The sequence below is a fragment of the Heteronotia binoei genome, chromosome 7 (assembly GCF_032191835.1).
Source record: "Heteronotia binoei isolate CCM8104 ecotype False Entrance Well chromosome 7, APGP_CSIRO_Hbin_v1, whole genome shotgun sequence".
NCBI lineage: Eukaryota > Metazoa > Chordata > Lepidosauria > Squamata > Gekkonidae > Heteronotia > Heteronotia binoei.
Genome location: NC_083229.1, coordinates 23,088,406 through 23,100,884, shown reverse-complemented (window position 1 = coordinate 23,100,884; position 12,479 = coordinate 23,088,406). Strand labels below are relative to the sequence as shown.

The 12,479-nt window shown below is 47.0% G+C and overlaps 1 protein-coding gene across 10 annotated transcripts in view; it reads right to left on the bottom strand.

The window, feature by feature from the left end:
- The window catches only part of MTSS1 (MTSS I-BAR domain containing 1), a 225,664-nt gene extending 213,404 nt beyond the window's left edge, over window positions 1-12,260 (bottom strand). For 9 of the 10 annotated variants that reach the window (XM_060243230.1, XM_060243238.1, XM_060243233.1 and 6 more), the window contains exon 1: window positions 11,188-12,105. In XM_060243230.1, coding sequence (XP_060099213.1) covers window positions 11,188-11,259 — 72 coding nt within the window. In that variant the 5' untranslated portion in view covers window positions 11,260-12,105. Of the gene's footprint in view, window positions 1-11,187 lie in introns of all 10 variants that reach the window. The other variant, XM_060243235.1, reaches the window with a different exon arrangement.
- Window positions 12,261-12,479: the final 219 nt, after the last annotated feature.

Here is a 12,479-nt window from a genome sequence, read left to right as displayed (position 1 = left end):
GGGGGGGGGTGTACATTAAACTTTTGTGGGTTACAGCCCATTAGACGCAGTCAGCAGAGTATTATATTAGGTATAAAATATACTCACGCTTGGATAACAGAAGGGATAAAATGGGAATGCAGGTCAAGGCCACGAAATGCAAGAAGCAGAGCCTGTGACATTTCTGTGCAATGCTCAAATGCATACAGGATTAACTACAGTGACCGCACACAATCAAGACACAGGGATTCTTGCCATCAGCACAACTCCCTGCTACTGCGCCAATAAATGACTGCGTAAAAGGCTACAATGATTATTACTATTTGACTAGTTAACATTAGGATGGTATTTTGGCAGGACGATTACTCATTTCTTCAAATAGGAGCACATGAAGCCCATACCAAGCCAAGCCTTCGTTCATCCAGTTGAGTACTGTCCAGGACTTTTTTTGTAGCAGGAACTCCTTTGCATATTAGGCCACTCCCTCTTATGTAGCCAATCCTCCTGGAGCTTACAGTAGGCCCTGTGCCTGTCAAGCATGATATTTCTAGTTATTGAATCAATATGTATTATTGAACTCTCTGTCTTTTCCTCTATTCCTTTTTCTGCAGAAGACTGCTCTTCAAAGTTCCCCCCACTACCTAGTAATTCTAAAGGATTCAGAATATGCAAGTAACCTTGCCTTTGTAAGTAAACTGCCTCTCCCACCAGTTCCCATCCATACGTCTTATCCGTAAGTCAAGAATGTGTGGGAACTAGGAGATGTTGTAGTGACCAAATGAATAGTTGATAGTACCCTTTGAACCTTCTCTGCAATTCACATCTGTATGTTATGCTTTTAAAACTATCTACTATTGTGCCTTTGAAGTATCCTTTAAGATTCCATGCCGTGTGAAACTATGCATCACTTCCAAGGTATTGCTCCTTGGAGCCAGTATTGGATTATCAATAAAACGAGTCTTTGAATTAAACAAAAGCTTGGTTATTCGAAATACCGATGCTTGACAGTGCCAATAGTCCTGTAAGGTCTTAGAGGATTGGCTACATAAGAGGGGTGTGGCCTAATATGCAAAGGAGTTTCTGCTACAAAAAAAAGCCCTGGTACTGTCTACTCTGAGCAGCAGCAGATCTCCGGAGTCTCAGATTGACATCTTTCACTTCACTTACTAACAATACTCCCTCTAAGCTGTGGAGTCTTGTGAGCAAAAATTCTACTTTGAGAGCTACTGGCATTAAAAGTTGTGAGCTACTGAACAAATTAGGGTTTTTTTCTGGGACCATTTTTCCTGAGCGAAGACAAAAATGTGAGAGTCAGAAGCTTAAAAACTATGAGCTAGCTCACACAAGCTCAGCTTAGAGCAGGGGTGTTGAACTCATTTGTTATGAGGGCTGGATCTGACATAAATAAAACTTTGAGGGGCCGAGCCATGTCAGGTTGGGTCGAGCCATGTTGGGTCGGGCCATGTGTGTACCTATTTAAGATTAGGTAGCAGACAAACACAAATATATATATATATATTAAAAAAACTTAAAACATTAGCACTGATTGGTCTTAAAGGTACTTTTTTTGTATCTCCTCCGTGTGATCGAGGAAACTGGGCAAAGGAAGCTCTGGCTCTTTCTCTCCCTCCCCAGGGGACCAAGAGGGGGAGGAGCCTCAGCCAATAGAAGGAAGAGAGGCTTGGTTCAGTAGCTCCGCTGTGTGATTGAGAGAGCCTGGCAAAGCAAGCTATTCCTCCCTCCCCTTCCTCTCCAAAGGAGGGGCCTCAGTCAATGGAGAAAATAGAGGTTTTGCTCTGTAGCTCCTGTGAAAAGCAAGCTGTGATGCAGAAGAGAGCAAGAGAGGGAGAAGGAAGCAGATGACAGCCAGTTGCTCGGGGGGCCTGACTTGGCCCCCGAACTGCATGTTTGACACCCCTGGTTTAGCGGGAACACTGCTTACTACCTGAGCTTTTTAGTTGGTGAAGACTGAACCTGGAACCACCAACCAGAGGCTCTTCCACTGAGTCACAACCTTTCTTCTGAACAAGAACACACACAGCTGCCTTATGTTGAACCAAGATATTGGGGGAAGGGCCATGTCCCAGTGGCAGAGCACCTGCTTAGCATGCAGAAGGTCCCAGGTACAATCCCAGCATCTCTAGTTAAAAGGACCAGGCAGTAGGTAATCTGAAAGATTTCCACCTGAGGCCCTGGAGAGCTGCTGCCAGTCTGAGTAGACCAGGGGTGGGGAACGTCCGTCTCAGCTGTTTACGGCCCTCGAGATCACATGGTCTGGCCCTCGGAGATTGCTGGGCCAAGCTGAGCCATTTGGCAGCCTCCCTGGGGCCTGGCTGGCCAGCAAGAATTATGGGGCCCATCTGCGCTGTCCAGAGGCCTCCTCGGGTTCCTGCTTGGCTTTTTCTACAAAAAAAGCTCTGGACCTAGGCATTTGCCTAGGGTGGTAGGGCATGTGTGTATGCGCCAAATTAGGCTATCCCCATATAACTTCAAATAGAACAACAATTATTTGCATCAATTTTACCGATTTGAATCACTCTCCCTAAGTGGAGCACTGTTTTTTAAGCTGATAATTCTGTATGGCCCGCAAATGATGTTATAAATATCCAAATGGCCCTTGGCAGAAAACAGGTTCCCCACCCCTGGAGTAGACAATATTGACCTTGACGGACCAAGGGTCTAATTCAGAATAAGGTGGTTTCATGTGTTCATGTGTCTAGCAAGATCATTCTTGTGTACTCTGACAGGCAGAAGCTCTCCAGGGTCTCTGGTGGAGAAGTCTTTCACATCACCTACTTCCTAATCCTTTTTAAAAAAACTGGAGGGTCCACGGATTAAACCTGAGACCATCTGCATGCAAAACAGATGCTCTACCATGCAGCCATGACCCCTCCTCTAAACCAGTTATCATCATTACCCTATTTTCATAAACACAAAATATGCATTATGGACACCATGTCACAAATGTGCAGCACTGTGAAGCAAATGGATCAACTTCCAACACACATTAACCCCCTTTCCGTGAGCGACCCATTCCACACGCTTCATGAATCAACCAAAGCCAGCGTGAAAAATGTTTAACCGACCCCCACCCCCAGATTAATCCCCTCTCCACCCTTTGAACATCCTTTACAGGAACAGAAAACGCCCATTAAAACAAAGAGATGCTTCAAACACATCAAGTCGTAACTTCCCTTATTCACTGATTTCACAGATGTCTTTTCTTTGACTCTGATCCAATATCAACTTCAAAAAAAAGTTACTGTTCTCAACTCCACAGCACACCAAAAAAAGGCATACAAATCCAACAGGATACAAAACAGAAATTAGTTGGGTATAATTGAGGGCCTGGGCATATTGTATTAAGTGCCAGGAAGTTGCTTTCAACTTAGGCAACCCTATGAATTAACAAGATGGCTATCCGTGTTAGTCTGTCTACAGCAGTAGCAAAGCGTAAGAGAGTCCAGTAGCATCTTAAAGACTAACAAAAGCCACATTCGCTCATTATTGTAAATCTCAGAATATTCCTTCATTAAAGCACCGGCTTCAAAAGACCTGGGAGTTTCTAGCCATGGATAAGATTTCTGAGCAAGTTGATACTGTCAAAAATCCAATGTATCACTCCTTTTTTTTTTTTAGAAAAACGGTTTCCTTTTTTCAAAAATATAGAAAATCACAAATACGTTAAACACTGGCTTCCTAGTAAATATCACTAGCATTATTTTAATACCGGTTCCACTATTTCCTGCACTTTTCCTGTATTTTCCTGATTTGCTGTTCTTGCATTGTAATCTAAAAAGGTAAAGGTAGTCCCCTGTGCAAGCACCAGTCGTTTCCAACTCTGGGGTGATGTTGCTTTCACAACGTTTTCACAGCAGACTTTTTAACAGGGTGGTTTGCCATTGCCTTCCCCAGTTATCTACACTTTCCCCCCAGCAAGCTGGGTGGTCATTTTACTGATCTCAGAAGGATGGAAGGCTGAGTCAACCTTGAGCTGTCTACCTGAACCCAGCTTCTACCGGGATCAAACTCAGGTTGTGAGCAGAGAGCTCAGACTGCAGTACTGCAGCTTTACCACTCTGCGCCATGGGGCTCCCGCATTGTAATCTACCTGTTTACAATTGCAACTGGATTGCTTCTCAGTTTATTAAAACTGAAAATAAAAAACAAAATTTGCGCAGGGTATGAGCTTTCATGAGTCATTCATTGCTCACTTCTTCAGATCAGGCAAAATGCCACAAAGGATTCCATTATCTGTATGGAGACAGATCAAGATGGGGATCCGTGTTAGTCAGCCTGCAGCAGCAGAAAAGAGAAAGACTTCAGTGGCACCTTAAAGACTAACAAAATTTGTGGCAGGGTAGGAGCTTTTGTGAGTCACAGTTCACTTCTTCACATAGAAGTGGCTCATGAAAGCTCCTAACCTACCACACATTTCGTTTGTCTCTGGGGTACTACTTACTGGACCCTTACTCTTTTCTATGAATTAAGAAGAAAAAGAGATTGGATTTATACCCCTCTTCACTACCTACAGTGTTCTCAGGGTGATTTACAATCTCTTTTCTCTTCCCCTCCCCACAGCAGACACCCTGGGAGATCGGCGGGGCTCTCCCAGAACTGCTCTCGAGGAGAACAGCTCACAGAGAACTTGCGGCTAACCCAAGATCACATCAGCAGGTGCAAGTGGAGGAATGGGGAATCAAACCTGGTTCTCCCAGATAAAAGTCTGCGCACTTAACCACTACACCAAACTGGCTCTCCGAAACATTCTCCAGAAGATCCTATCTTTAGCAGCCATTCTCAGGTCTTGGCTTGGCTTCTTTTTTTGAGTCAATCCATGTCATGCCGGGTCTTCCTCCTTTCCTGCTACCTTCAACTTTTCTTAGCATTATTGTTTTTTCCGGTGACTGTGGTCTTCTCATGTTGTGAACAAAGCACAACAGCCTCAGTTTAGGCATTTTAGCTTCTAAGGAAGGCTGGATTTGTTTTAGAACCCGCTTATTGAGGGCTTGCACATCACATTATGATTTTTTTCCAGAATTTCACAGCAAGTCTAAGAGGCCCGAATTTCAATCCCCACTCCACCATGGAAGCTTGTTGGGTGACATTTGGCCAGTCATATTCTTTCCACTACCCTACTTTACAGGCTTATTGCTGTGTTGATAAACTGGAGAAGGGGAGAACAGTTCTGGAAGCCATTTTGGGTCTCCACTGGGGATAAAAGAGGTACAAGTATCAAAGGCTTTCTTTGTAGCAGGAGCTCCTTTGCATATTAGGTCACACACCCCTGATATAGCCAATCCTCCTGGAGCTTACAGTAGACCCTGTACTAAGAGCCTTGTAAGCTCTTCAACGATTGGCTACATTGATGGGGCATGGCCTAATATGCAAAGGAGTTCCTGCTACAAAAAAAGCCCCGCAAATATCTAAATAAATAAGTTTGCTGGGAATATCCAGAAGACCTCAGGACAGCTTTGGAGACCTCTTGGATTTTTTTGTTTTGTTTTAATGACAGGCAAAAGAAAATTAAATTAAATCTGCAATTGTCCTGGCTTGTCCGATCCTATTTTCTTAAAAAGATCTCCAAACATAGCATTTTTCTTCTTTAAAAGGTCTCCAAGTATAACACAAAGTAAGGTTATCAGACTTCCTTTATTTTTGACAGGCAGTCCTTGTTTCACCAACCTCAGAGCCACGCAGAGCACAACAGATGTCTGTGTTTTTCTTGAGGGGGGGGCAGTACCAACCCCTCCTCCCCTTGTCTGGAATTCTAATCTGGCAAATCTTAACAACTGTCAAAAAGTTGCCATGGAAGGCCAAAAATATGGACAGCTGGGGAGAGGTGGGTGGGACTTTGGCATGTGGGAAAACACAGAAAGCTTTTTTGGAGCAAGCAAATCAATCCCCTGACTTGGAGTGACAGGTTAATATCACGAAGCCCTCGGGGGGGCCTCAATATCCTTAAAATCCCAAGTTAACACACCACTTGCGACAACTGTGCGTTGGGAGCCGGTCTGCGCACATGGGAGCCTCGTCCACCCACACAAAGGAAAGGGACCCATTATTTCACAACAAGCAAACAGGTGGCGACTGAACCGAAGCAGTTACAAGCATGTCCAACAAGCGTGGACAAGGCCGAGGCCTTCAGTGGAATCAGTCCTTGTCTCAGCTTGCAGCTGAGACAGCATTCAAAGTTACACCCACGGCCGACACCCCAGATGGGTAATCCTAGCCCTTATTTAGGTGGGTTTTTTTTTTTTTAAAGTCTGTCTTCCGGAATGTCTCTCCCAAAGCACACAAACCCAAGAGCCAAAGGATAAATATTTGCACTAGAAAGCACCCAGCAGCCACATCGCAGGAGGGCCATCAGACTAAATTCAGAGACCCTTCCCTGCCACAGCACCAAACCTTGGCTCTCAATCTGGTTAAAATAACTGTTTAAAACCAAGTTCCATACGGGCCAAAGCCAATGCTCCTTCCAAGCCAGCCGTGGAGACTTGTGAGCAAAAATTCGACTTGGTGAGCTACTAGCATCACAGTTCTGAGTGGGCAATTTGGCTACTTCATTTTATTTATTTAGACAATTTGTATTCCACCCTTTCCCAAAAATGGGCTCAGGGCGAATAACATCATTTTAAAATAGCAATTTAAATTACACAGTTAAAACAAATAAAATAGCAGTATAGCCAACAATACACAAGTTATAAACCAAATTCTATATGGTGACATAGTTAATGCATTTGCAACATGCTAAGGTCTGTGACTATCGTTAATAAACAATGGTATAAATTTGTTTGCTCTGGGGCCATGTGTATGAGCCAGCGTCTAAAAAACTGTGAGCTAGCTCACACTAACTCAGCCTAAAGGGAACACTGGCCAAAGGACAAACCAGTACCACTGTAGTCACAAGGCTTACTCCTGTGCACGTGTACTTGTCTGCAGAGATAGTCAAGCCACAAAATTGTAATTCAATGAAAACAAGCTGTTGACTTTTAAAAAAAAATCTGGTGTATGGCTCAATCCTATGCAATGTTCCCTCTAAGCTGCAGAGTTTTGTGAGCAAAAATTCTATGTTGTGAGCATTAAAAGTTGTGAGCTACTGGCATTAAAAGTTGTGAGCTACTGCATAAATTATTGTGCTCTGGGCCATCTTTACTGAGCGAAGACAAAAATGTGTGAGCTGGAGGCTAAAAATCTGTGAGCTAGCTCACGCTAACTCAGCTTATAGGGAACACTGATCCTATGGTAAGTTTACCCAGAAGTAGGGCCACTGAGTTCAACAGGATCTGCCCTCAATTACACAGAGGGAGGACTGTGACCTCAGTTAGCATCACTTCTGCATGCAATTAGCAAGGAAAGCAAATGATTAACAGAAGATACTCGGCTTAAAGGGCTGGATGTAGACTTTAGAAACAACCAAGCTTGGGTTAGGTAAGCCTGCTGTCTGCAAGAAAGGCTGCTGGATTGTTCTTCTCTTTCATCTTCTGCTCTGTAATTTTCAGCATTAACCGTCTGGTTCCACTGTTGAAGCAGAGCAATCTTTTCCTTAAAAAAAAATAAACCTGTAAAAAATGCTGCACACTTAAAAGAAAGAGAGATGTTCCAGGTGAACACTTTTTTTTTCAACTGCAGGTAGCAGCCCTGTACAGGTCTTTTTTTTTTTAATTGTTATTTTGGAGAATTATCTGCTTCCTGCTGGAAAGAACTGAAGGTGTATAGTCTTTCCTGCCAAGCTCCTGATTGGAGCAGAATTCAGAGCCACATTCCATCTGGCAGAAGGCGACATCTGCTAAAATGCACCCTCCTGCCTGCGTTGAAACCCAACTTAATGAAAAGGATTGCAGGTTTTGTTTGGGATCTCTCCCCACCCCACCCCGCCCCACTTCAGCCTCAAAAGGCCACATGCTCCACTCCACAAAGGGAAGTCTGGAACCTGGTCACATCCCGCAGCGTTCATCATAATAGGCTCCCTCAGATCCAATCCTCCACAAAACCTTTCCCTAAAACAAGGCATGCTTCCAGCGTCTTGGGAGTTCTGGTGATGGTGGAAAGTGCTGTCACGTCACAGCTGACTTAGAGAGACCCCGTGGCGTTATCAAGGCAAGAGACATTCAGAGGTGGTTTGCCATTGCCTTCCCTTGTGACATGATCCTGGTATTCCTTGGAGGTCTCCCATCCAAATACTAGCACGGCCAAACCCCCTGCTTAGCTTTCGAGATCTGGTTAGCCCGGCCAGAGCGTTCTGATGCAGATGAATCAAGAACATGCACTTCTATGAGACACACCTACAGGTTGAGATACACCCACCCCCAAATCCGGTGACCCTACATCATGTGGCTCTTTCACACATACTGTGTGGCTCTTGAAGCCCCCACTGCGCAGTCGGCCAGCTTGGAGAAAGCATTTGCCTCTTTAAATCACTTCGCCAAGCCAACTGGCAGTTTAGAGAACTCATTTAAAGTTAAAGTTGCTTTCTTTCCACCTCTCCCTCCCCCAATCTATTTTCCTTCCTTCCTGTCTTGTGTCTCTCAAACATCTGATGTTCATGTCTTGCAGCTCCCAAACATCTGATGTTCACGTCTTGTAGCTCTTAAACAGGAGTGGTCAAACTGTGGCTCGGGAATCACATGTGGCTCTTTCACACATATTGTGTGGCTCTCGAAGCCCCACCACCACCCCATTGGCTGGCTTGGAGAAGACATTTGTCTCTTTAAATCACTTCTCCAAGCCAAGCCTGCTAGCGGCTTGAAGAATGCATTTAAAGTTAAAATTGCTTTCTTTCCACCTCTCTCTCCCCCCCCCCCCATCTATTTGCCTGCCTTGCGGCTCTCAAACATCTGGTGTTTATTCTATGTGGCTCTTACGTTAAGCAAGTTTGGCCACCCCTGCTCTTAAACATCAGACGTTTATTCTACGTGGCTCTTATATTACGCAACTTTGGCCACCCCTGCCCTACACTAACAGCTCTGCCATAGCAGAAGAAAAAGCAAGAGTCCAGTAGCATCTTACAGACTTAATGAAATGTGTGGGATGAACGCATGAAGCTGCTTTCTACTGAATCAGACCCTTGGTCCATCACAGTTAGTACTGTCTACTCAGACTGGCAGTGGCCGTCCAGGATCTTTCACAAGCCTTTCACATCACTTACTGCCAGGTCTTCTAACTGGCAATGCTGGGGATTGAACCTGGGACCTTCATGAGATGCTCTACCACTGAGCCACAGCCCCTTCAGGGTAGCAGCTTTCATGAGTCACAGCTTCAGATAACAGAAGTGAGTAGAGACAGCTGAAGAGGTGAGCAGTGACTCACGAAATCTCCAACCCTGCCCCCAAATTGTGCTGATTAAGTTACTCCCAGACGCTGCCGCTGCAGACTAACACAGCTACCCATCTTGATCTAACTCTGCCACAGTTTGGGAACTGGGCAAATATCAAATGCCCAGCAGATCTTTCGCCAAGATCCCCCCCCCCCCTTCAGCAACCCATCTCTTTTCCCCTCTATGACATCTTCATCAGAAAGCAAACAGGGAAAATGATATACAGCCTTTTATGCTATCAAGGCAGCGCGGAACAGCACCCAAAACATATTTGAATGTACACACACCACACCCATTTGGATTCTGACCAACTCTCCACCAACTTGCACTTTCCTTTTTAACTAAGCTGATTCCACTTCTGCATTCTACAAGACACCCTGCACCTCACGGATGGCCCCCTCACCGCCTGTGGTCTCTCGGCTAAAGGGAAACGGCTGGCAATCACTAACGCGGAAACACGCCTGCAAACAACAAAAATGTACCCTGCGCTGAATGTGCTATGAATCTGCCACCATCGTCAAAAAAGGACGGCACGCCCTGGCGTCCTAAGGCCAGATGACACCCAGCCACACCTTACAGTGGCTCCTTCCCACAAGCAGCCACCAACTCTTTGGTCTCGTGTTGGAGAGATGCCACACTTTCCTTGGAATAGCACCGAATACACAAGTGATGGATCAGGCACATGTTCAATGTAGTCCCCCAATTCCAACAAACAAAGACCCCTCTCCCCCAAAACACCTGGTATTCAGAGGTCTGCCTCTGAAAGTAGAAATTCCACTTAGCTGGCGGGGGGAGGGGATTGGAAAGCTATGCTGCGATTGACTGCTGGATTCGCTATGAAGGCAGGACACACAGCTACACACCTCAGTTCAGAACCGCAGACTTTTATTAGGTGGCCTCGAGCAAGCAATAACTTGGTCACCTCTCAGTCAGGTGAGAAGCGTGGCAAGCACAAAGGCACCGGATCCGAAATAAAGGCAAGAGGTGACTGTCACCAAGCCTTTACAATCCAGAGAGCATCCAAAAGAAGGAATATGAGTTGCTCAAGTTTACAGCACATACAAACACCTGGACGGGCACTGCTTCAGGTTTTCAAGGGGGCAAGCCTGGGTTTTAGACAGAGCCTTCCTTCTCTGGATTTCTTTTACCTGGCTGGTGCTGTTTAGCTTAGCAATTAAGAGGAATCCCAAAGGGGCTCTAGGAAAATGTCAGTGGGGGGGGGGGGGAGAGGAGATGCCAACACATAGGGCAAGGAAAGAGCAATAATGCATTGGGGGGAAAAAAGAACTTAAGAACATAAGAGAAGTCATATTGGATCAGGCCAATGGCCCATCCAGTCCAACACTCTGTGTCACCCAGTGGCCAAAAAAACCCCAGGTGCCATCAGTGGGGCCAGGACACTAGAAGCTCTCCCACTGTTGCCCCCTCCACGCCCAGAATACAGAGCATCACTTGGCCCAGACGAGCGTTTCAACAATACATTGTGGCTAATAGCCACTGACGGATCTCTGCTCCATATGTTGATCCAATCCCCTCTTGAAGCTGGCTATGCCTGTAGCCGCAGCCACCACCACCTCCTGTGGCAGTGAATTCCATGTGTTAAATCGCGTTCACCGGGAGAAACTGGGTGGGGAGGTCATCCCGGATCGAAGCAGCAGCCAATTCAGCCCGGCATGCCATTTGCAACCGCTGTCCATGCAAGGAAGGATTGCATCCGCATGCAACACACGCGAGGGAGGGGGGTGATTCCCTCCTCCCGTCCGTCCTCCCCCCCCAGCGTTGAATGCAAGGTGGCGCTGGGGATTTGCCAAGCCAGCGGGGGGTCGCAGCAGCCTGACCCACGAAGGGGTGGAGGGGAGAGAAGCCCTCCTTTCCGGCGCCCCTTCCCTTACCTTCATGTCCCCGATGGTGGTTTGGAAGAGTCCTCCGAGAGCGCTACATTCCTTCTCGATCACCGCCTCCATTTTTGATCCCCCTCTCGACCCAAGACGGCAGCAAGGGGAATTGCTGCGGGTTTCCCCACCGATCTTACTCGGGCGGAGGCTCAACAGCAACAACCACAATCCGACTCCAATTTCTACCCTTCAGCGGACCGGAGAAGGAGAGATTGCAAAATAATAAAATAAAATAAGACCTTGGGGGTTGGGGGGAGAGAGGACTAAGCCCCTTCCTCGAGCTGGCTGCTCTAAACCCCCCGAGGTGACCGGCGGCTATTGCTTACACGCCGCTCCTAGCAACGCTGCCCCGAGGAAAGCCTTCCGAACAGGGGGAAGGAAGGAGAAAAAAATGAGCATAAGGCAATCAAGCCCTCTCGATCCCCCTCACACGAGGCGAGCCCCCGAGTCCATCGCTCTCCAGGACGGCTCATGCCCACACAACAAGTCGGGATCGAGGCGGGGGAGCTGCTTAGCTATGCATCGGATGCACCAGCGAGAGAGAGATCCGCCTCCCCCCGCAGCCAACTCGTCAATGGGCAGCTGCGAAGCCGATTGCCAAAGAGGCCGTCTGCCAGAGCTGCTTCTGCTTAGGCTCAACTAATAATATATATATACTTTAAAGGGGAGGGGGGGAGCTGCTCAAATGAGACCACACAGCCTCGGGAAACGAAAAAAAGAAATGATTGAATTAAATCGAATTAAAGAGGGCGGGAAACCCCAGTCTGCAGTAGCAGATGGGCGGCTTTCACGCTCAACCCTAAAAAATGGGAAAGGAAATAATCTACTACGGCTCGCAGAGCCAAACAAAAAGGGGAGCCCCTTTCTCCGATGCCTTCCGGCATGGAGGCTCCTCAGCTTGCCATCCCCCCTCGTCCGCCTGCCTCCGCTACAGGCTTCCACCCTTCTGCTTTGCTCTCCGTCTCCCTCTCTCCCTCTATGCAACCCTCGAACAAGGCGCAAGCGCGCGCGCTCCAGCTCGCCCAGACCCTTTGGAACCTTGCCTCCCCGGGAAGGTGCGTCACGAGCGCAGAATGCCCGGGCCGCGGCTCTTGATTGGTCGGGACGGAAAAGAGAAAGGGAGGGGGTGGTGAAGCGGTCAGCTCGCGCGAGCTCTCCGCCTCTAGGTTATGCGGGACCCGCGCTAACGGCCGGGCGTCAAGGGTTCGAATCCCAAGATGGGTTCGTGTCTGTAAATTACTTTAGAAAAGCTTTTGAAAAATACGATGATCAATATGTTGTCGATGTTT